Genomic DNA, 25111 nt, shown 5'->3' with positions numbered 1-25111 from the left:
TTGTTAGGGCATGTTAGTGTGTTGTTTGTTAGGGCATGTTATTGTGTTGTTTGTTAGGGCATGTTATTGTGTTGTTTGTTAGGGCATGTTATTGTGTTGTTTGTTAGGGCATGTTATTGTGTTGTTTGTTAGGGCATGTTATTGTATTGTTTGTTAGGGCATGTTAGTGTATTGTTTGTTAGGGCATGTTATTGTGTTGTTTGTTAGGGCATGTTATTGTGTTGTTTGTTTGAGCACGTTAGAGTGTTTTTGATTGTTAGGACACGTTAGAGTGTTTTTGTTAGGACATGTTAGTGTATTGTTTGTTAGGGCATGTTAGAGTGTTTTTGTTTGTTAGGACACGTTAGAGTGTTTTTGTTAGGACATGTTAGTGTTTTGTACAGATATCATGCTTGCAAACAAATTCTAGAGTTCACAAACCCCCCCCCCCAATCGTATGTGGAAAATTCCCACTTCCCAAAATGGAAGCAAACGAGATGGAATGGGGAGTGACCTCTGTGCATTTGTCCAATAAAAACTCATTCTTGTTGCAAGACATTTTTACTGCTGTGTGCACAAATGAATACATCACAGGTTAGTCCCTCCCTGTTTTGGCCTGTTGGCTTCCGTTTGGTTCCTAGTGATTACCACCCACTTGAAGCCCATAGGGTAACAGTTTGTCTATTTCTAGTGTTGTAGCCCACAGTGGAACAGTTTGTCCATTCCTCTAATGGTAGTTCTAGTGTTGTAGCCCACAGTGTAACAGTTTGCTCATTCCCCTAATTTTTTTATTTAACAAGGCAAGTCAGTTAAATACAAATATTAGGGGAATGGGCAAACTGTTACCCTAATGGTAGGTTAAAGCAGGGTTTCCCAAAGTCAGTCCTGGTTAGGGTTTGACTGGGGTAGGCCGTCATGAAAATAAGAATTTGTTATTAATAGACTTGCCCAGTTAAATAAAGGTCAAATAAAATAAAAAATCCAGACGTAAAATCTGGCATGTGTCTGTAATGTAGTGAGGCAGAAACTCGACCAATGGCCTGGTAATCTGTTCCTAGATCTGTTGGTAAAGTTAACCCTTTACTCTAGGCTCATGTTGCGTAAGGTAAAGGTTGACTTTTGCACTTGGAGACAATTGTTTGGCGTCCTAACGTGCGGCATGGAGAGCTGGACGATCAATATCGAGTGCAACTAAAGCCATGTATCTCCGTTGTGGGGGTTTAGATTCAGATCTCTTCGGGGAGTTACGGTAATGAGTAGTCCGCTCCATGATGACGTCATCAGTAGATGAAAGCTAATGGGTCCCGCCCATCGGGACTCGCACCGAAAAGAACGGAGAAACAAACCCAGCTTCACTGCTGTCGTGTTCTTCACATGTCCCATCTATTCTCCCAGATAAGTGTTTTGTTGTGAGAAAAGGTTACGAATTGACTGATTCCAATCTCAGACTGTAGGGGGGTAGTTTTATCCATTATCTGCTGCTCGACCTCAAAAGGAAAGTGTTTTTGTTTCCTCCACGGAAAAGTTCAGAAAAGGTGAGTGGTGACGCGCTTTACTTTAAAGTCTTGCGCAAACATGATTGATTAATTAACGCCATTCATATAATGCGTACAGCATTTATATCCAGTTACGCTGTTAGCCTACATTATTGACACAGTCGAATGAAAATCAGTGCAGTCGCTCGATACAATCAAAATAACTATAGTTGGCTATTTTACATAGATTTTTCATAATTAAGTCTTAAACATACACATTCATGATTGGGATTCAAAACGAAGTGAAGCATATTTTTTGGTTTAAATATTTGTAGTTGGAAGTTAGGGCGGGAGTGGGTTGCGTGGGGGCGGGGTAGTTTAGGGGGGGGGGGGGTATTTGCGTGCGTGTTAAGAGTCAAAGACTGGTGTAAATCCCAGTTTTCTTCTGTTGAGTGTTGTCAATATGAATGGTTCTAGAAGGCTAGTGTTTTGTAGACTAGTGTTCTATTGTCAATATGAATGGTTCTAGAAGGCTAGTGTTCTATTGTCAATATGAATGGTTCTAGAAGGCTAGTGTTCTATTGTCAATATGAATGGTTCTAGAAGGCTAGTGTTCTATTGTCAATATGAATGGTTCTAGAAGGCTAGTGTTCTGTTGTCAATATGAATGGTTCTAGAAGGCTAGTGTTCTGTAGACTAGTGTTCTGTTGTCAATATGAATGGTTCAAGAAGGCTAGTGTTCTGTAGACTAGTGTTCTATTGTCAATAGAATGGTTCTAGAAGGCTAGTGTTCTGTTGTCAATATGAATGGTTCTAGAAGACTAGTGTTCTGTGCTAATGGTCCCTAACGAGCAATAAGATGAAAGTAGGAGGGGAGAGACAGAGGGGCAAGGAGAGAGGATATTAGGAGGGGAGGGGCAAGGAGAGAGGATATTAGGAGGGGAGGGGCAAGGAGAGAGGATATTAGGAGGGGAGGGGCAAGGAGAGAGGATATTAGGAGGGGAGGGGCAAGGAGAGAGGATATTAGGAGGGGAGGGGCAAGGAGAGAGGATATTAGGAGGGGAGGGGCAAGGAGAGAGGATATTAGGAGGGGAGGGGCAAGGAGAGAGGATATTAGGAGGGGAGGGGCAAGGAGAGAGGATATTAGGAGGGGAGGGGCAAGGAGAGAGGATATTAGGAGGGGAGGGGCAAGGAGAGAGGATATTAGGAGGAGAGAGACAGAGGGAGGATATTAGGAGGGGAGCGACAGAGGGAGGATATTAGGAGGAGAGAGACAGCGGGAGGATATTAGGAGGAGAGAGACAGCGGGAGGATATTAGGAGGGGAGAGACAGAGGGAGGATATTAGGAGGGGAGAGACAGAGGGAGGATATTAGGAGGGGAGAGACAGAGGGAGGATATTAGGAGGAGAGAGACAGCGGGAGGATATTAGGAGGGGAGAGACAGAGGGAGGATATTAGGAGGAGAGAGACAGCGGGAGGATATTAGGAGGGGAGAGACAGAGGGAGGATATTAGGAGGGGAGCGACAGAGGGAGGATATTAGGAGGGGAGCGACAGAGGGAGGATATTAGGAGGGGAGCGACAGAGGGAGGATATTAGGAGGGGAGCGACAGAGGGAGGATATTAGGAGGGGAGCGACAGAGGGAGGATATTAGGAGGGGAGCGACAGAGGGAGGATATTAGGAGGGGAGAGACAGAGGGAGGATATTAGGAGGGGAGAGACAGAGGGAGGATATTAGGAGGGGAGAGACAGAGGGAGGATATTAGGAGGGGAGCGACAGAGGGAGGATATTAGGAGGGGAGCGACAGAGGGAGGATATTAGGAGGGGAGCGACAGAGGGAGGATATTAGGAGGGGAGAGACAGAGGGAGGATATTAGGAGGGGAGCGACAGAGGGAGGATATGTATTTATTTTATTTCAGCTTTATTTAACCAGGTAGGCTAGTTGAGAACATGTTCTCATTTGCAACTGCGACCCGGCCAAGATAAAGCGTAGCAATTCGACACATACAACAACACAGAGTTACACATAGAATAAACAAAACATACGGTCAATAATACAGTAGAACAAAAGAAAACAAAAAGTCTATATACAGTGAGTGCAAATGAGGTAAGTTAAGGCAATAAATAGGCCATGGTGGCGAAGTAATTACAATATAGCAATTAAACACTGGAATGGTAGATGTGCAGAAGATGAATGTGCAAGTAGAGATACTGGGGTGCAAAGGAGCAAGATAAATAAATAAATACAGTATGGGGATGAGGTAGGTAGATAGATGGGCTATGTACAGGTGCAGTGATCTGTGAGCTGCTCTGACAGCTGGTGCTTAAAGTTAGTGAGGGAGATATGAGTCTCCAGCTTCAGAGATTTTTGCAGTTCGTTCCAGTCATTGGCAGCAGAGAACTGGAAGGAAAGGCGACCAAAGGAAGAATTGGCAGCATGAGTGAAGGATGCTTTGTTGTGATATAGGAAGCCGAGTCTAGATTTGATTTTGGATTGGAGATGCTTAATGTGAGTCTGGAAGGAGAGTTTACAGTCTAACCAGACACCTAGGTATTTGTAGTTGTCCACGTATTCTAAGTCAGAGCCGTCCAGAGTAGTGATGCTGGACGGGCGATCGGGTGCAGGCAGTGATTGATTGAATAGCATGCATTTAGTTTTACTGGCGTTTAAGAGCAGTTGGAGGCCACGGAAGGAGAGAGAGACAGGGGGAGGATGTTAGGAGGGCAGCGACAGGGGGAGGATGTTAGGAGGGCAGCGACAGGGGGAGGATGTTAGGAGGGGAGCGACAGAGGGAGGATGTTAGGAGGGGAGCGACAGAGGGAGGATGTTAGGAGGGGAGCGACAGAGGGAGGATGTTAGGAGGGGAGCGACAGAGGGAGGATGTTAGGAGGGGAGCGACAGAGGGAGGATGTTAGGAGGGGAGCGACAGAGGGATATGAAAGGATAGAATGAGGAAGAGATATGGGGGAGGAGAAAGATAATAGATGGAGATGGGAGGGAGGGAGTAAAAGTTAGTGAGGTATAGGGTTATAGGGTGAAGGTGGTCTTTACCACTCCAAGGTCTGGGAATGGGGAAGTAGATGTGTCTCTACCACTCCAAGGTCTGGGAATGGGGAAGTAGATGTGTCTCTACCACTCCAAGGTCTAGGAATGGGGAAGTAGATGTGTCTCTACCACTCCAAGGTCTGGGAATGGGGAAGTAGATGTGTGTGTGTGTGTGGGAAGTTCTAAACATCACAGAAATTGTGTTAATAGATCCGTACAGTAAATCCTCTGTGTTTCTCTGGGTAAATGTGTACAGTTCTGTTTTGTGCCATAAGTGGCACCCTAATCCCTCCATAGTGCCCTCTGGACTGGAGTTGTATGGGCCCTGGTCAAGTAGTGTAAAACATAGAGAATAAACTGCCATTTAGGACACAGTCCTGGGAACCTTGCCTTTGTACATTATTATGGCTGCTCACTCACACTGTGTGTGTGTGTGTGTATATATAACACACACTGTTTTATCATATCATTTCAGCTGTTTGTGAATGTGATATAAGGAACCATAATGTTTAGAAGGATCTTGACAGAGTAGAAGGGTTGTGTTACTAAAGGTATTGAGTTACAATGTGGACGGCTGGGGGGGCAGACAGACTGTCTGACTTCATGTCTCTCTATCTGAGTGTTAGTGTCTTTTCTGTGTTTTCTTAGAGCACTGTGAGTTGGCTACTTCCCTCCAGACTCCCGCTGTGTGTTGTTGAACAGACACAGACATGGACACATTAGCTGTTACCCTCTCTGTTGTTGAACAGGCACAAAGACATGGACACACCTGTTACCCTCTCTGTTGTTGAACAGACACAGACATGGACACATTAGCTGTTACCCTCTCTGTTGTTGAACAGGTACAAAGACATGGACACACCTGTTACCCTCTCTGTTGTTGAACAGGCACAAAGACATGGACACACCTGTTACCCTCTCTGTTGTTGAACAGGCACAAAGACATGGACACACCTGTTACCCTCTCTGTTGTTGAACAGGCACAAAGACATGGACACACCTGTTACCCTCTCTGTTGTTGAACAGGCACAAAGACATGGACACACCTGTTACCCTCTCTGTTGTTGAACAGGCACAAAGACATGGACACACCTGTTACCCTCTCTGTTGTTGAACAGGCACAAAGACATGGACACCTGTTACCCTCTCTGTTGTTGAACAGGCACAAAGACATGGACACACCTGTTACCCTCTCTGTTGTTGAACAGGCACAAAGACATGGACACACCTGTTACCCTCTCTGTTGTTGAACAGGTACAAAGACGTACAGAGTCATTTACGCTTTCATTTTAAATGAATATGTTAACATTTCTAAAAACATACTTTAACTTTCACATTATGTGTAGGCCACACATCTCCCATTGAATCCGTTTTGAATTCAGGCTGTAACACAACAAAAGGTGGGGAAAGTCAAGGGGTGTGATGACTTTCTGAAGGCGCTGTAAGAATAAAGCGACTAGGCAACAGGATTGATAATAAACAATAGCAGTGTATGTGATGAGTAAAACAATGTAGTGCAAAAAGGGTCAATACAGATAGTTAAATATTTAACCAAGCCGTAAGGCTGCTAAACAGTTAGTCTGGGTAGCTAGTTAGTTAAATATTTAACCCATTTTTGGGGCCTTCCTCTGACACGGCCTGGTATAGAGGTCCTGGATGGCAGTCTGACTACTGCTGTACGACTTCCACTGCTCCTTGCTTCACCCTTTACATGAAGAGTAGAACTAAATAGAACAGAAGGACATTTCTCAGTTTAGTTAAAGGTATTTCATCTCCGGTGACTGGGCAGGAGGACACTTGGGCATTCCTGATTTGTGTTTTCCAGGAAGCGCCAGTCCTGTTCCTGGTTTCCTCCCTGAGGATGGTGTGGGAAGGAAGGATGGGGGTGGGGAGAAAGAGAAGGGGGGGAGTAGCTGTGTCTCCACCCAGGTTGTCTCTGTGTGTGTGTGTGTGTGTGTGTGTGTGTGTGTGTGTGTGTGTGCGTGTTTTAAGCCTATCCCAGACCTTAACTATTCAGAGTTAATGCCTAAACTTAACCATAAACACAAAATGTGATGTTTGGAACAACTTCTAAATGTTACCTTTGAGAAACATGGATGAACATCTAATTCTGACGTGAGACTGAGACAGCTGATAGGACAAACACAGACCAGAAAGAAAAGAAAGGATTGTGTTCACTACTAACCAGCTGAATCTCCTCCGTTATGTCAACCTGTTGCTGTGTTCACTACTAGAACCAGCTGAATCTCCTCCGTTATGTCAACCTGTTGCTGTGTTCACTACTAGAACCAGCTGAATCTCCTCCGTTATGTCAACCTGTTGCTGTGTTCACTACTAACCAGCTGAATCTCCTCCGTTATGTCAACCTGTTGCTGTGTTCACTACTAGAACCAGCTGAATCTCCTCCGTTATGTCAACCTGTTGCTGTGTTCACTACTAGAACCAGCTGAATCTCCTCCGTTATGTCAACCTGTTGCTGTGTTCACTACTAACCAGCTGAATCTCCTCCGTTATGTCAACCTGTTGCTGTGTTCACTACTAGAACCAGCTGAATCTCCTCCGTTATGTCAACCTGTTGCTGTGTTCACTACTAGAACCAGCTGAATCTCCTCCGTTATGTCAACCTGTTGCTGCGTTTGGCCACAGCCAGTTATTGTGAAGAAAATAGGAACATTCTCTCTCTTTGAAGGTCACCAACGTTTCAGCAGCTTCATCATCATGAAAACCGTCCATCCAACCAACTACCTCCTCATCCTCATATTTGTTTTAGTTTTTTTCTGCTCTTTTGCACACCAGTATTTCTACCAGTATTTCTACCAGTATTTCTACTTGCACATCCTCATCTGCACATCTATCACTCCAGTGTTAATTGCTAAATTGTAATTACTTCGCTACTATGGCCTATTTATTGCCTACCTCCTTACTTCATTTGCACACACTGTATATAGATTTTGTATTGATTTTCTACAAACGTACAGTCAATAACGTACAGTGTTGACTTTATGTGTAACTCAGTTTTTTTTGTCACATTGCTTTGCTTTATCTTGACCAGGTCGCAGTTGTAAATGAGAACTTGTTCTCAGCTGGCCTACCTCCTTAAATAAAGGTGAAATAAATCAAATGAAAAACTCAGGCTGTAGAACAACTGAGATGTAGTGTCCTGCTGGTTAGTGTCCACACTATTAAACAGTGATTCACTGGTACAGACTATAATTCAGCTGTAGTGTCCTGCTGGTTAGTGTCCACACTATTAAACAGTGATTCACCGGTACAGACTATAATTCAGCTACTCAAGTGGAAACACTGCATCTAGACTCATGGAGGATAACTCAACGTGTTGACTTGTTTCCATTGTGGACACACTACATAGTGTCAACTCCAAGAGGTTTAACTGTGTCTGATCCTATACAGACATGAGGGAAGGGACAGTGATGATAATCACCGTGATGGTGTATTTATGTATGTTATGGTAGCAGTACTGCTAAACCTGTCTGACCGGTAATATTGATGCAGGTTATTCAAAAACAAAAAATATAGGCCACACAGAGATGTAGAGATTAGCATTGGTCTCTGGTGGAATATTCCATGGGTCTGATCGCTACTGAAACCAGCCAGTGTCAGCACGTGTGTGTGTGTGTGTGTGTGTGTGTGTGTGTAAAATAGCCACACATGTCAACCAGATGGACACAATGGAACTATCTCTATTGCAGCCAGAGGAGGAGGGTCAGTTTATACAGGTAATGTATCCAAAATGACACCCTATTCCCTATGGAGGGAACCCTATAGCACCCTCTTCCCTGTGTAGGGAACTCTATAGCACCCTTTTCCGTATTGGCCCTGGTCAAAAGTAGTGCACTACGTGAGTGATTCCTCACAAAACCCACACCCCAAAAATAGTTTGGGGTTTTTCAGGAAACCTAAACCATAGAATAGTTCTTTGGCGGAAATATTGTTGACATATTTGGCGTTTGTATCTAAAAGCATAATGGAGAAATAATTAAACAAAGTTGGTGTGTGTGTGTATATATCTATATCTCTTTTAGTCTTACACAGGCCTCCTTTAAGACTCCATAGTGTTTCATCTGTAGAGGCTACAAAGCAACATTGGTGTCACGTGAAGATTTACTGCTTGCTCTTGAGCAGGTGAATTTGTCCCAGTGTCTGGTGGAAAGCAGACTGAACCAGGATTTCCTCTAGGATTAAGCCTTAGCTCTATTCTGTTCATTTTTGTCCTAAAAAACTCCCTAGTCCTTGCTGATGACAAGCATACCCATAACATTATGCAGCCACCACCATGCATGAAAATATGAAGAGTGGTACTCAGTGACGAGTTGTTTTGGATTTGCCCCAAACAATGCTTTCTTTTCAGGACATAAAGTTAATTTATTTTCCATACTGTTTTAAAGTCACTATTGGCTTCATGGTGAAATCCCTGACCTGTTTCCTTCATCTCTGGCAACTGAGTTGTAGTGACTGGGTGTATTGATAGACTGTCCAATGTGTAATTAATAACTTCACCATGCTCAAAGGGATGTTCAATGTCTGTTTTTTTTTTTTTTTTTTTTTTACCCATCGACCAACAGGTGCCCTTTGCAAGGCATTGGAAAACCTCCCTGGTCTTTGTGGTTGAATCTGTGTTTGAAATTCACTGCTCGACCGAGGGTCCTTAGAGATAAATGTATGTGTGGGGTACATAGATGAGGTGGTCATTAAACACTGTTATTGCACACAGTGAGTCCATGCACCTTATTATGTGACTTGTTAAGGACATTTTTACTCCTGAACTTAATTAGGCTTACCATAAAAAAGGGGGTGAATACTTATTGACTCAAAACATTTTTTATTAATTTGTAAACATTTCTAAAAACATTATTTAACTTTAACATGATGGGGTATTGTGTGTAGGCCAGTGACACAAAATCTGAATTGAATCAATTTTAAATTCTGGTAGAATTTGGTAGAGCGTAGCTCGGTTGGTAGAGCATGACTCTTGAAATGCCAGGATAGTGGGTTCAATCCCAGGGACCACTCATTTGGCACGCATGACTAAGTTGCTTTGGATAAAAGCGTTTGCTGAATGACATACGGTTGAAGTCGGAGGTTTACATACACCTTAGCCAAATACATTTAAACTCAGTATTTCACAATTCCTGACATATAATCCTAGTAAAAATGCCCTGTCTTAGGTCAGTTAGGATCACCACTTTATTTTAAGAATGTGAAATGTCAGAATAATAGTAGTGATTTATTTCAGCTTTTATTTCTTTCATCACATTCCCAGTGGGTCAGAAGTTTACATACACTCAATTAGTATTTGGTAGCATTGCCTTTAAATTGTTTAACTTGGGTCAAATGTTTCGGATAGCCTTCCACAAGCTTCCCACAATAAGCTGGGTGAATTTTGGCCCATTCCTCCTGACAGAGCTGGTGTAACTGAGTCAGGTTTGTAGGCCTCCTTGCTTGCACACGCTTTTTCAGTTCTGCCCACAAATGTTCTATAGGATTGAGGTCAGGGCTTTGAGATGGCCACTCCAATAATTGATTTTGTTGTCCATAAGCCATTTTGCCACAACTTGGGAAGTATCCTTGGGATCATTGTCCATTTGGAAGACCCATTTGCGACCAAGCTTTAACTTCCTGACTGATGTCTTGAGATGAAGCCTCAATATATCCACAATTTTCCTTCTCATGATGCCATCTATTTTGTGAAGTGCACCAGTCCCTCCTGCAGCAAAGCACCCCCACAACATGATGCTGCCACCCCCGTGCTTCATGGTTGGGATGGTGTTCTTCAGCTTGCAAGCGTCCCCCTTTTTCCTACAAACATAACAATGGTCATTATGGCCAAACAGTTCTATTTTTGTTTCATCAGACCAGAGAACATTTCTCAAAAAAGTACGATGTTTGTCCCCATGTGCAGTTGCAAACCGTAGTCTGGCTTTTTTATGGCGGTTTTGGAGCAGTGGCTTCTTCCTTGCTGAGCGGCCTTTCAGGTTATGTCGATATAGGACTCGTTTACTGTGGATATAGATACTTTTGTACCTGTTTCCAGCATCTTCACAAGGTCCTTTGCTTTTGTTCCGGGATTGATTTGCACATTTTGCACCAAAGTACGTTCATCTCTAGGAGACAGAACGCGTATCCTTCCTGAGCGGTATGACGGCTGCGTGGTCCCAAACTATTGTTTGTACAGATGAATGTGGTACCTTCAGGCATTTGGAAATTGCTTCCAAAGATGAACCAGACTTGTGGAGGTCTACAATTCTTTTCTGATGTCTTGGTTGATTTCTTTTGATTTTCCCATAATGCCAAGCAAAGAGGCACTGAGTTTGAAAGTAGGCCTTGAAATACATCCACAGGTACAACTCCAATTGACTCAAATTATGTCAATTAGCCTATCAGAAGCTTCTAAAGCCATGACATCATTTTCTGCAATTTTCCAAGCTGTTTATGTAAACTTCTGGCCCACTGGAATTGTGATACGAATTATGAGTGAAATAATCTGTCTGTAAACTATTGTTGGAAAAATTACTTGTCATGCACAAAGTAATGTCCTAACCGACTTTCCAAAACTATAGTTTGTTAACTCTTGGGAATGTGGGACGTGACCGTCCCACCTGCGGGACACACTATTCAACAGCCAGTGAAATAGCAGAGCGCCAAATTCAAAACAACAATAATCTCATAATTCAAATTTCTCAAACATACAACTATTATATCCCATTTTAAAGATACACTTCTCCTTAATCCAACCACATTGTCCGATTTCAAAAAGGCTTTACGGCGAAAGCATAGCATTAGATTATGTTAGCACATCACCTTGACACGAAAAACCACACAGCCATTTTCCAAGCAAGGAGAGGCGTCACAAAAACCAGAAATACAGCTAAAATTAATCACTAACCTTTGATCTTCATCAGATGGCACTCATATGACTTCATGTTACACAATACATGTATGTTTTGCTCGTTAAAGTTCATATTTATATCCAAAAACCCCATTTTACATTGGTGTGTAATGTTCAGAAATGTTTTGCCTCCCAAAACTTCCGGTGAATGAGCACATCAATTTACAGAAATACTCATCATAAACGTTGATAAAATATTAAACTAATTCAAAGAATTATAGATACACCTCTCCTTAATGCAACCGCTGTGTCAGATTTCAAAAGAACTTTACAGCGAAAGCACACTTTTCAATAATCTGAGTACAGCGTTCAGACACAAAACCAAACCCGCCATTTTGTGGAGTAAGTAAAACTCAGAAATAATATTATAAATATTCACTTACCTTTGATGATCTTCATCAGAATGCACTCCCAGGAATCCCAGGTCCACAATAAATGTTTGTTTTGTTCGATAAAGTCCATCATTTATGTCCAAATACCTCCTTTTTGTTTGTGCGTTCAGTCCACTACTCCAAATGCAGGAAGCGCGCAAAAATGTCACGACAAAAAGTAAAACAAAGTTATATTTACGTTCGTAGAAATATGTAAAACGATGTATAGCATCAATCTTTAGGATGTTTTTAACATAAATCTCTAGTAATATTCCAACCGGACAATTCCAATGTCTTCAGAAAAGAAAAGGAACACAGCTCACACTCACGTGAGCGCACACCTCTGAGCTCATGTAATTTCCTCACTCATCTGACTCCAGGCCCTCTTGTTCACTTCAAATTCACAGTAGAAGCCTGAAACAACGTTCTAAAGACTGTTGACATCTAGTGGAAGCCTTAGGAAGTGCAAAATGAACCCTAAGTCACTATCGGCAATCACTTGAAAAAAAACACAACCCTCAGATTTCCCACTTCCTGGTTGGATTTTTCTCAGGTTTTTTCCTGACATATGAGTTCTGTTATACTCACAGACATCATTCAAACAGTTTTAGAAACTTCAGAGTTTTCTATCCAAATCTACTAATAATATGCATATCCTACCTTCTGAGCCTGAGTAGCAGGCAGTTTAATTTGGGCACGCCTTTCATCCGGACGTCAAAATACTGCCCCCTACCCTAGAGAAGTTAACAAGAAATTTGTGGAGGGGTTGAAAAACAAGTTTTATTGACTCCAACCTAAGTGTATGTAAACTTCTGACTTCAACTGTGTATATAAAATGTGTTCTACACATTTCTATCTGAATGTTCTGTAATGTTAAACCCTCCTGAACAGGCCCCATGGGCTAGAACCTGGCAGCTCTTTGATTGGTGTTGCCATGGTGAAGAGGATTCTTAATGTCCTAGGAGGACACTGATTGGACGGCCAGGGTTTGGAGTGGGTGTGTTTGTGTGTCTGCAGTCAGGCTAGTGCCTATGTAGCTGATGGAGAGTTTTCAGTGTGAGTCTAGTAGAGTGGAATTAGCCTGGTCCCAGATCTACTGATCTATCATAGTAGAGTGGAATTAGCCTGGTCCCAGATCTACTGATCTATCATAGTAGAGAGGAAATAGCCTGGTCCCAGATCTACTGATCTATCATAGTAGAGTGGAATTAGCCTGGTCCCAGATCTACTGATCTATCATAGTAGAGAGGAAATAGCCTGGTCCCAGATCTACTGATCTATCATAGTAGAGTGGAAATGGCCTAGTCACGTCCCAGTTCTGTTTGTGCATCATGCTAATACTTCTTGTCATGTCTAACAGTGGCATAATGGCACAAACAGACTGGTACCCAGGCTAGGGAAGATATGACAGACCAAATACATTTCCTAGACAGTGGAACAGGAAGAGGAAGAGTTAGGAGGGAAGGACAAAAATGATACACCCCTCCCTCCCTCTTATCTCTTAGTATTCTCTGTAGTTATGACATCCACCTCTCCTGTCTATTGTAAACTGTTTAGAGGGCCATTTGGAACTGTGATGTTATTATCAGGTCTATTAGTATAACAACTAAAATGGGTTTCTCCTCCCTTTCTCTCCTCTCCTGTCTGCCTCTTTCTGTCCATCTGTCTACTCTAGGTGGTTGTCACGACTGCCCTTCCTCCCACAATGTCTTCTGAAACCAAGAACATCCAGGGGTCAGTATCCCCATGCTCTACGACCCCTCCCCTGACCTCCAGGTCCCCTGGCTCCCCAGTCTCTCCGGTGTCCCCTGGGTCCCTGTGCCCGCCGGCCTTCCGGCACCGAGACCGTTCCCCCTCCCCCATGAGAGGTTACCTCATACCCAGCCCCCTGCCAACCAGACGTACTAGGACCTGCTCCGCGTGAGTACATACACACACACACACACACACAGTTAGTGTTATAATTCAATAGTTATGAAACTGCTTAACTTATTATGTCTAGGGGTCCTAGTCCTAGCTACATGGTCTGTAACCTGACTCATTATGTCTAGGTGTCCTAGTCCTAGCTACATGGTCTGTAACCTGACTCATTATGTCTAGGGGTCCTAGCTACATGGTCTGTAACCTGACTCATTATGTCTAGGGGTCCTAGCTACATGGTCTGTAACCTGGCTCATTATGTCTAGGTGTCTTAGCTACATGGTCTGTAACCTGGCTCATTATGTCTAGGGGTCCTAGCTACATGGTCTGTAACCTGGCTCATTATGTCTAGGAGTCCTAGCTACATGGTCTGTAACCTGACTCATTATGTCTAGGGGTCCTAGTCCTAGCTACATGGTCTGTAACCTGACTCATTATGTCTAGGGGTCCTAGTCCTAGCTACATGGTCTGTAACCTGACTCATTATGTCTAGGGGTCCTAGCTACATGGTCTGTAACCTGGCTCATTATGTCTAGGTGTCTTAGCTACATGGTCTGTAACCTGGCTCATTATGTCTAGGGGTCCTAGCTACATGGTCTGTAACCTGGCTCATTATGTCTAGGGGTCCTAGCTACATGGTCTGTAACCTGACTCATTATGTCTAGGGGTCCTAGCTACATGGTCTGTAACCTGACTCATTATGTCTAGGGGTCCTAGCTACATGGTCTGTAACCTGACTCATTATGTCTAGGAGTCCTAGCTACATGGTCTGCAACCTGACTCATTATGTCTAGGAGTCCTAGCTACATGGTCTGTAACCTGACTCATTATGTCTAGGGGCCGTCCTAGCTACATGGTCTGTAACCTGACTCATTATGTCTAGGGGTCCTAGCTACATGGTCTATAACCTGACTCATTATGTCTAGGGGTCCTAGCTACATGGTCTGTAACCTGACTCATTATGTCTAGGGGTCCTACTAGCTACATGGTCTGTAACCTGACTCATTATGTCTAGGGGTCCTAGTCCTAGCTACATGGTCTGTAACCTGACTCATTATGTCTAGGGGTCCTAGTCCTAGCTACATGGTCTGTAACCTGACTCATTATGTCTAGGTGTCTTAGCTACATGGTCTGTAACCTGGCTCATTATGTCTAGGTGTCTTAGCTACACGGTCTGTAACCTGGCTCATTATGTCTAGGGGTCCTAGCTACATGGTCTGTAACCTGGCTCATTATGTCTAGGAGTCCTAGCTACATGGTCTGTAACCTGACTCATTATGTCTAGGGGTCCTAGTCCTAGCTACATGGTCTGTAACCTGACTCATTATGTCTAGGGGTCCTAGCTACATGGTCTGTAACCTGACTCATTATGTCTAGGGGTCCTAGCTACATGGTCTGTAACCTGACTCATTATGTCTAGGAGTCCTAGCTACATGGTCTGTAACCTGACTCATTATGTCTAGGGGTCCTAGTCCTAGCTACATGGTCTGTAACCTGACTCATTATGTCTAGGGGTCCTAGCTACATGGTCTATAACCTGACTCATTATGTCTAGGGGTCCTAGCTACATGGTCTATAACCTGACTCATTATGTCTAGGGGTCCCAGCTACATGGTCTGTAACCTGACTCATTATGTCTAGGGGTCCCAGCTACATGGTCTGTAACCTGACTCATTATGTCTAGGGGTCCTAGCTACATGGTCTGTAACCTGACTCATTATGTCTAGGGGTCCTAGCTACATGGTCTGTAACCTGACTCATTATGTCTAGGGGTCCTAGCTACATGGTCTGTAACCTGACTCATTATGTCTAGGGGTCCTAGCTACATGGTCTGTAACCTGACTCATTATGTCTAGGGGTCCTAGCTACATGGTCTGTAACCTGACTCATTATGTCTAGGGGTCCTAGCTACATGGTCTGTAACCTGACTCATTATGTCTAGGGGTCCTAGCTACATGGTCTGTAACCTGATTGGATGTGTGCATTAATATGAGAATTAAGCGTATGTGACCAGGTGTTGACTGCATTTACCCAGGAGACACCTTACCTTGGTCCAGGACCAGCTCTGTCTCTCTTGACCTCGTGGTCGGTCAGTCCAAGAGGATTATTATTGGTTCAGATGGTGAGGAAACAATATGTACAAGAAGGAAACATACCAAAGGCCCAAACTAAAGACTCTAAACCAAACCAAAGGCCTCAAGACCACCAAAGAAATCCTTCAGCCTCACGGTTTTTCCAGATGGGACACTGACTGACATTCACCTTAATTGGCAACACCTGATGTGCTTATCAAGGCTTAGCTCAGCACCTAGACCCGTTTGGTGCTGCCATCTGGGGGATGGAGTGTGGAAGTGTATCCTGGCAGTGGCAATCTGTTGACTGTTTGCCAACACTACCCCCACCCCATATCATAACACTGTGCGCCGTATCATAACACTGTGCGCCGTATCATAACACTGTGCGCCGTATCATAACACTGTGCGCCGTATCATAACACTGTGCGCCGTATCATAACACTGTGCGCCGTATCATAACACTGTGCGCCGTATCATCACACTGTGCGCCGTATCATCACACTGTGCGCCGTATCATCACACTGTGCGCCGTATCATCACACTGTGCGCCGTATCATCACACTGGGCGCCGTATCATCACACTAAAGTAGTAGGTCAATTAAGAGTTGTGAGCTTATGCCTCAACTTCTGTCATTGCACCACACTATCACAAGGGGGAGTTAGAACGCTGATATGTCACTCGTCTAAACTGTGGCACAAATTGGGGGATTTTTCACACCAAGCTCAGCTGTTTACGCTATCCTTTTGTAAATGAATGGAGCTGGGAATGTTTCAGTCTGAGAGTCTCTCTCCTCTGGCGCTAGAGTCCTGCATCAGGCAAAACAACATTTAGCTGGCGGGTTGGTCCCAGAGTTGAGAGAGAACTTGGGGAAATACAATGGCTCAATTACACTTGACATATGGACTGATGATTTTAGAAAAATAGACATGGTGTCCTTTTGGTTTCTCTCCCGCTAAAACCAGAAATAAACCATTCTAAATAACAAACTGTCTTTATTTACCACAGTGTGAGAGTGACAGCCCCTCTATAGAAAGTGAGTTTCTGAAACACGGAGTCCTTCTTTACTGATGAGAAGAAGAAACTGAATGAAAGAAAGTACAGTGAGGATAGGGAGGGGAAAAAGATTGCCCATATTTTCAAGACCTGAGCTAGTTAATTTATTTAATTAATGAAATGTACTAGTTTATTTAGGCAATTTAATATTCATCTAGGTTTGGCCTATTTAGTAGGCTATTTACAGCAAAATCTATATTTGTCAGCATAAAGCTGTGACTCACTCATTTCTGGCTTTGTATCAAAATAAATAAGTACCAACATTCTTTCTGATCAACTTGGTCAAAACATTTCTTTATTGAAGACTAATCTGCTCATATTGTTTGTGTTAAATTATTTGTGACGTTGTCGTGGTTACAATGAAGAATGGAAACCGAATATATCAAATCTAATTCATACTGAATAATTAGATGCGTGTTGCAAGCTTGTCATTGTTCCTTTCTGAAAATGTTGCCTGCCTTTTATTGTGTGTGTGTGTGTGTGTGTGTGTGTGTGTGTGTGTGTGTGTGTGTGTAGGGCGGAGCGTGCAGCGGAGGGTCCGTCGTTCAGCGGCGTATGTAAGTGTTTCTCTCGGACTAAAGGACACGGCTTCATCACACCAGCCGACGGAGGCAGCGACATCTTTGTCCACATCTCAGAGTGAGTTTGTGGGTCACGGCCTCAACACATATTAAAAAAATAATAGCAGCTCCCACTCACCCAGTGATGAGGACGGTGACGAGGGGTACGGTCTGCAGTTCACTGTGTGTCCTTCCACCTTTTATCGTGGCGTCATTGGTCCCTGAGGTCCTAGTGCCCGTCTTTAGAGAGGAGAGTCTCTCTCCTTCAAAAGCAGGCTATTCGAGTGGTCGACCGTATCAGAAGTACAGAGCGATTGGTACAGCCGGTACTTTTAGTCCCCAAGAGCAATGGAATGTAGCGTCCCGTCCTGAACCTCAAGGTAGCAAGTTCAAAATGCTCACACTCTGCCGCCGCCGGCTACTGCAGTCGGTGCCTCCCAGCAGTTGGTTCAAGTCCATACATCTGAAGGATTTCTATTATTTTCAATGTGCTATACATCCTCCCCATCTCCCAATCATCCTTCTCTATGGTAGTGGAGGCGGTGCCAGGGGATCAGAGTATTGGCCTATCAGGGTGATTGGCTGGTCGTAGCGGAGTCGAGGGAACAAGTGGAGCTCCACGCTGCCACGCTGGTTTCCCATAGTCAGTCTCTGAGTTCATAGTGAATCTCTGGGGTTCGTGGTGAATAACAAGAAAAGTTGCTTGTCTCCGATTCAGTTTCTGGGTCTTGTTTTGGACTTGGTTCTGAATAATTTGTTTTAGTCCCAACAGAGGAGGGTCGCATTGCAGCTTTGTCTGGCACAGTTTCAGCTGGGGCACTCTTTTAGACTTGTGCATGCGGTTATTGTGTCTGATGGTCTCTATGATAGCTGTGGTGCCTCTGGGACTTCTGTTAATCATACCTGCTGGCCTTGTACAGCTTGTACCTGCTGGCCTTGTACGAGTCGCGTTGGGATAGGTCATCAGGGTTCATTCTGTTGACATTGAATGCTGCAGTATGGGCTCTCAGCATGGCAGGGATTTCTCTGTTCATCCAATGTTTTTGGTTGGGTTATGTCCGGATTGTTATTTTGTGGGTACATCATCATCAACACATTTCCTAATGAAGTCTGTGACTGACGATGTATATTCCTCAATGTTCATGGATGAGTCTTTAAACATATTCCACTCAGTATTCTCAAAACATTCCTGCAGCATTGAGTCTGCCTCTGTCCAGCTCCTCACCGTTCTCTGTGTTGGTGGCTCCCTCTTGAGTTGCTGCTTGGAGGAGGGGAGTAGGAACAGAGAGCCATGATCTGATTGGACGAAGTGAGGGCGGGAGATGGTTATTTACGAGTCACTGAGTGTACAAAACATTATGGACACCTTCCTAATATTGAGTTGCACCCCCCCTTTGTTCAAGGCACTAAAATATTTTCTTGCCTTTTGAATGGCACACATACACAATCCATGTCTCAATTGTCTCAAGGTTTAAAAATCATTCTTTAACCTGTCCCCTCCCCTTCATCTATACTGATTTGAAGTCCATTTAACAAGTGACATCAATAAGGTATCATAGCTTTCACCTGGTTAGTCTGTGATGGAAAGAACAGGTATTCATAATGTGTTGTACACTCAGTGTATGTTTGTGGTCTGGCAAGTTGTGTACACGTGGTTCTAGGAGAGAAGACAGTTGGAAAAGAACAAACTGATTAAGATGAGCATGTATTCTCATCTCTCACTCATCCCTCCTCCCTCTACAGTATCGAGGGGGAATACGTGCCAATGGAAGGAGATGAGGTGAGCTATAAGGTGTGCTCCATCCCTCCCAAGTACCAGAAGATCCAGGCGGTGGATGTCACCATCACCCACCTCAACCCAGGATCGAAGCACGAGACCTGGGGTGGGGCGCTGCTCAGCTCCCCCTGAGTCCCGGAGGTTTCTGGAGGGGAGAAATGTCAACAGGGAAAGGGTCCCCTTCTTTTTAGTTTTTCTGAAGGGACATATGGGTTAAAGCTTGTTGTGGGAGGAAATGGAAAGGTTGGTATTTGAATGGGGAAGACATGTATCATTAGACTGGAAGGTTAATCAAATAAAACTGCATCACTTCAACAATACATGGTTCTCTAGTTTTTATTCATTGTTTGAACTAATATCACTGAGATCTCATTTGTACATTTTTACATTTTAGTCATTTAGCAGACGCTCTTATCCAGAGCGACTTACAGTAGTGAATGCATACATTTCATTCATTTCATGCATTTTTGTACTGGCCCCCCGTGGGAATCGAACCCACAACCCTGGCGTTGCACACACCATGCTGGCGTTGCAAACACCATGCTCTACCAACTGAGCCACATGTAGGCTACAGTGGTAAGCATCCCTCCATGTAGGCCACAGTGGTAAGCATCCCTCCATGTAGGCTACAGTGGTAAACATCCCCCCATGTAGGCTACAGTGGTAAACATCCCCCCATGTAGGCTACAGTGGTAAACATCCCTCCATGTAGGCTACAGTGGTAAACATCCCCCCATGTAGGCTACAGTGGTAAGCATCCCTCCATGTAGGCTACAGTGGTAAACATCCCTCCATGTAGGCTACAGTGGTAAACATCCCTCCATGTAGGCTACAGTGGTAAACATCCCTCCATGTAGGCTACAGTGGTAAACATCCCCCCATGTAGGCTACAGTGGTAAACATCCCCCCATGTAGGCTACAGTGGTAAACATCCCTCCATGTAGGCTACAGTGGTAAACATCCCCCCATGTAGGCTACAGTGGTAAACATCCCTCCATGTAGGCTACAGTGGTAAACATCCCCCCATGTAGGCTACAGTGGTAAACATCCCCCCATGTAGGCTACAGTGGTAAACATCCCTCCATGTAGGCTACAGTGGTAAACATCCCTCCATGTAGGCTACAGTGGTAAACATCCCTCCATGTAGGCTACAGTGGTAAACATCCCTCCATGTAGGCTACAGTGGTAAACATCCCCCCATGTAGGCTACAGTGGTAAACATCCCCCCATGTAGGCTACAGTGGTAAACATCCCTCCATGTAGGCTACAGTGGTAAACATCCCTCCATGTAGGCTACAGTGGTAAACATCCCTCCATGTAGGCTACAGTGGTAAACATCCCTCCATGTAGGCTACAGTGGTAAACATCCCCCATGTAGGCTACAGTGGTAAACATCCCCCCATGTAGGCTACAGTGGTAAACATCCCTCCATGTAGGCTACAGTGGTAAACATCCCTCCATGTAGGCTACAGTGGCAAACATCCCTCCATGTAGGCTACAGTGGTTGTATAGACCGTTTTCTGTGTTTACAAAGTTGGTGTCAGAACAAGGGGGAGTTCTTAAAGAATGCCAGCAAAAAAGGGCTCTATTTACATGTTTCTTATGAGGACATTCACACTACTTATGGATTATAATGGGATTTTAAGGCTCATATGAATGTCCTGCTTATTATAAAGTTTGTGTCATCATCGCAAATCAACTGCATTATACTTTAAAAGAAAAACCACTTCAAGTTCAACCAGTAAAATGGCTCTTTGTCTAGCTTTTGCTACAGCCTGTATAAATGAGCTTTAGCTTTCTAGCTAACGACTGCGGCATCCAAAATAGTTATTTTGCAAAGATCAAATTATAATCTTAGCAACTGTTCAAGCAAGAATCAACACATCACTGTAAGTGTATGAGAACCCCAAAAATATGTTTAGTTTAGAAGTGATTAAAAGGTAGATCTAGGCTGTGTTGAATGGGCGCAGATGGAGAGGGCTTTCTTACTGCAGCCAAGAGTCGCGCTCATCTGTGGCTGACGTCAGTGTGTCGTGTACAGGAAATTAGTCTATTGTCGGAGGAGAAAAACATTCACACATTTAAAAACAATTTGCTACTTATCCTTTTATCTATAAAATGTGTTGCAACTTTTAACTTCATTTGTTTTTAATCACTTTACACATATTTTGGGATCCACCCTTGTAAATGTAATTTGCTTGATGATGCGCAAGTGGAAAAGGAGCTTCTCGTTTCGTACAAGGGTATTCTCGATTACCTTTGACCTTTATCAAAAAGAGTGGAGAGAGAACAGAGGAGAAAGGACGCAGGAGTTGAGAGTCCATTGAAAAAAGAAAGAGATGATGCGATGCAGGAAGCAAACATTTTTTTCCTCTCCTTTCCTTCCACTGAGGTAAAAATCACAGGTGGAAGCTGATTCCCAGTCCTTCTCTTCCATGCTGGACCCTCGTCCTTCCACCTCTCATTTCCTTCTGTTTAGATAGAGAAGACTGGAGAGTTGCTATATTCCTGTTCTTTAACATCTCCTAATAAGGTCACTTTGAATACTGCAAGCTCAACTTCCTGATCATAGTGGTTTCTTCTCAGGGTGTTTCAAAGTAAAAAATGCTGTGACGCAACCAATAGTTAATGCAATGTAACGCCTACACATCTAGTCAGGCAAGAAGTTAACCAGTAGTTTCCTGTCAGGGTGTTACCCCTCATCCTGACACCTCCATCACACGACAGCTTCATTGTGCAAAATAGTACCCAACACCATCTGGATATGTGTGCAACAAAAGTTCAATATTTACCTGTCAAGCCATCTAGACATATCATTTGATGCATATGTTTGATAAATCCAAAGTATGCACCACACAGAACACCCTGCAACTGCCTCTGCAACGCAATGCTTCCCTGTAGCTCAGTTGGTAGAGCATGGTGTTTGCAACGCCAGGGTTGTGGGTTCGATTCCCACGGGGGGCCAGCACAGGAAAATAAAAAAATGTATGAAATGTATGCATTCACTACTGTAAGTCGCTCTGGATAAGAGCGTCTGCTAAAATGTTAAAAAAATGTTTAAAAAAATAAAAAATGCTGCAAGGCAAACGCGGCGTTCCATTGGAAATGTATGTACTTCTGGTCTACCTAAACGCAATAACACTGTTGGTGTGATCGAGGCGTGAGATGCTGTGATGCAGGAAGTGAACATAATTGAGAGAACAGGGAGTGAATATGTAGCTGCTATAAAAGAGAACAGAGTGAATATGTAGCTGCTATAAAAGAGAACAGAGAGTGAATATGTAGTTGCTATAAAAGAGAACAGAGAGTGAATATGCAGCTGCTATAAAAGAGAACAGAGTGAATATGTAGCTGCTATAAAAGAGAACAGAGTGAATATGTAGCTGCTATAAAAGAGAACAGAGAGTGAATATGTAGCTGCTATAAAAGAGAACAGAGAGTGAATATGTAGCTGCTATAAAAGACAAAAGAGAGTGAATATGTAGCTGCTATAAAAGAGAACAGAGTGAATATGTAGCTGCTATAAAAGAGAACAGAGAATGAATATGTAGCTGCTATAAAAGAGAACAGAGAGTGAATATGTAGCTGCTATAAAAGAGAACAGAGTGAATATGTAGCTGCTATAAAAGAGAACAGAGAATGAATATGTAGCTGCTATAAAAGAGAACAGAGAGTGAATATGTAGCTGCTATAAAAGAGAACAGAGAGTGAATATGTAGCTGCTATAAAAGAGAACAGAGAGAATATGTAGCTGCTATAAAAGAGAACAGAGTAAATATGTAGCTGCTATAAAAGAGAACAGAGAGTGAATATGTAGCTGCTATAAAAGAGAACAGAGAATGAATATGTAGCTGCTATAAAAGAGAACAGAGTGAATATGCAGCTGCTATAAAAGAGAACAGAGAATGAATATGTAGCTGCTATAAAAGAGAACAGAGTAAATATGCAGCTGCTATAAAAGAGAACAGAGAGTGAATATGTAGCTGCTATAAAAGAGAACAGAGTGAATATGCAGCTGCTATAAAAGAGAACAGAGAATGAAGTAAGTACAATAATATACATTACAAAGAACAGAGGAAGAGGAGATGATTAAATATCATTCATAATGGTATGATTTTTGTGGAATACTGTTCATGTGACTCGGTTTAGTCAAAGATGGAAATATGTTCTGACTGGAAAGTGAACCCACTGAGTCGACTAAATATGATTCAACTCTAAACTTGATTGATTCAGTTAATTGACCTAATAAAAGCTATGCATGTGGTTGATGACGCGGCAGCGTGGTAGGCACAGTTTGTCCCATGAATTAATCATAAAAATGTAGCATTAGCTGATAACTGCGAAACAAACATTCTGCATAATATAGGGAACCTTGAACTATTTATTGATCAGCATTTTGATATGCTCGAAAAAGAATCAGATACATCGAAGCGAACAAGAGAAGACCTTTCATCTAGCGAAACTGAAAGGAAGCAAATGTAACATGATTTAGGCAATTTGGAACTTTGGACTGTATGGACTTAAAATCAGGTTTTGATTTAGGGAAGGCGAAGATGAGTAAGGCTGACCTTTTTTCTTTTTGATTGTTTTTTAAATTTAATTTCAACATTGTACATTAGAAATTCCAAGTTGTTTTGGTTTGATATGATATGGCCTAGTTGTATAGGTCGGGTCTGCTATATTATGACTTAAAAGCTGTTATATAGTGCGGCCCTTGTTCGCGGATGTGAATCGGAATGATTAGCTTTTAAGATAAAACGTAATAAATAGGAATAGATCTAATGTAGGGCTAGGATAAAGGATTATAACATTAAAAACCTATTGGAGTAGGTCTATACGATTCTAAAATAAATGGTGTCATTTTGTTTTTACATTTAAAAAATACATCTTAATATAAAAACTGTATTGTTCCGATACACACCTGCAAATGGATTAGGTATTGTCAACACGGTTGTTGTCTGTATTAGTGTGTGGCGGGCTGGATAACACTGGGATAAACTGATTAAAGATAACGCTAGAACCAACACAATTATGGAAGCACTTCTCTAAAGTGAGAGAGAGGTATATTATATATTTCTATATAAGCTATTTTACGCTACCTTTTATATTCTTGATCCTAATGATATACGCTGAGGTGACAGTGCAACGACCCTGGAATAAAAACTAAATGTGTGTAGGGTGGAGAGAGGGTTGGTTTAACAGGTTAACTCGCTCTGGATTGTCAGTACTGCATGTATTCTATCGTGCCATGGTTGTGTCAGAGTACATTGGAAGTTAAACTAAGGTATTCCTTTATAGGTAGTGTGACGACTAAAACAAATGTTTACTTGCAGTCATTAGCGGCCGTTAGAATCTATGTTCCTTTTCCCTTCTTTTTTTGTCGGAATATAACAGGATATAATGAGGACTGCATGTCTCTCTGCTGATAGGAATATAACAGGATATAATGAGGACTGCATGTCTCTCTGCTGATAGGAATATAACAGGACATAATGAGGACTGCATGTCTCTCTGCTGATAGGAATATAACAGGATATAATGAGGACTGCATGTCTCTCTGCTGATAGGAATATAACACGATATAATGAGGACTGCATGTCTCTCTGCTGATAGGAATATAACAGGACATAATGAGGACTACATGTCTCTCTGCTGATAGGAATATAACAAGATATAATGAGGACTGCATGTCTCTCTGCTGATAGGAATATAACAGGATATAATGAGGACTGCATGTCTCTCTGCTGATAGGAATATAACAGGACATAATGAGGACTACATGTCTCTCTGCTGATAGGAATATAACAGGATATAATGAGGACTGCATGTCTCTCTGCTGATAGGAATATAACAGGACATAATGAGGACTACATGTCTCTCTGCTGATAGGAATATAACAGGACATAATGAGGACTACATGTCTCTCTGCTGATAGGAATATAAC

The 25111-nt window shown here is 42.9% G+C and overlaps 1 protein-coding gene across 1 annotated transcript; it reads left to right on the top strand.

Moving 5' to 3' along the window:
• Nucleotides 1-1255: 1255 nt before the first annotated feature.
• LOC106592621 (calcium-regulated heat stable protein 1) lies at nucleotides 1256-19487 on the top strand. Its single transcript, XM_045719681.2, has 4 exons — nucleotides 1256-1514; nucleotides 13457-13701; nucleotides 17347-17469; nucleotides 19134-19487. Exons 2-4 carry the CDS (start codon nucleotides 13487-13489, stop codon nucleotides 19297-19299), a joined length of 504 nt encoding a protein of 167 aa, XP_045575637.1. The 5' UTR covers nucleotides 1256-1514; nucleotides 13457-13486; the 3' UTR covers nucleotides 19300-19487.
• Nucleotides 19488-25111: the final 5624 nt, after the last annotated feature.

The sequence above is a fragment of the Salmo salar genome, chromosome 06, assembly GCF_965601325.2.
Source record: "Salmo salar chromosome 06, fSalSal1, whole genome shotgun sequence".
Classification (NCBI taxonomy): Eukaryota; Metazoa; Chordata; class Actinopteri; order Salmoniformes; family Salmonidae; genus Salmo; species Salmo salar.
Note: the sequence above shows the minus strand (reverse complement) of the source record. Positions and strands in the feature narration are given on the sequence as shown.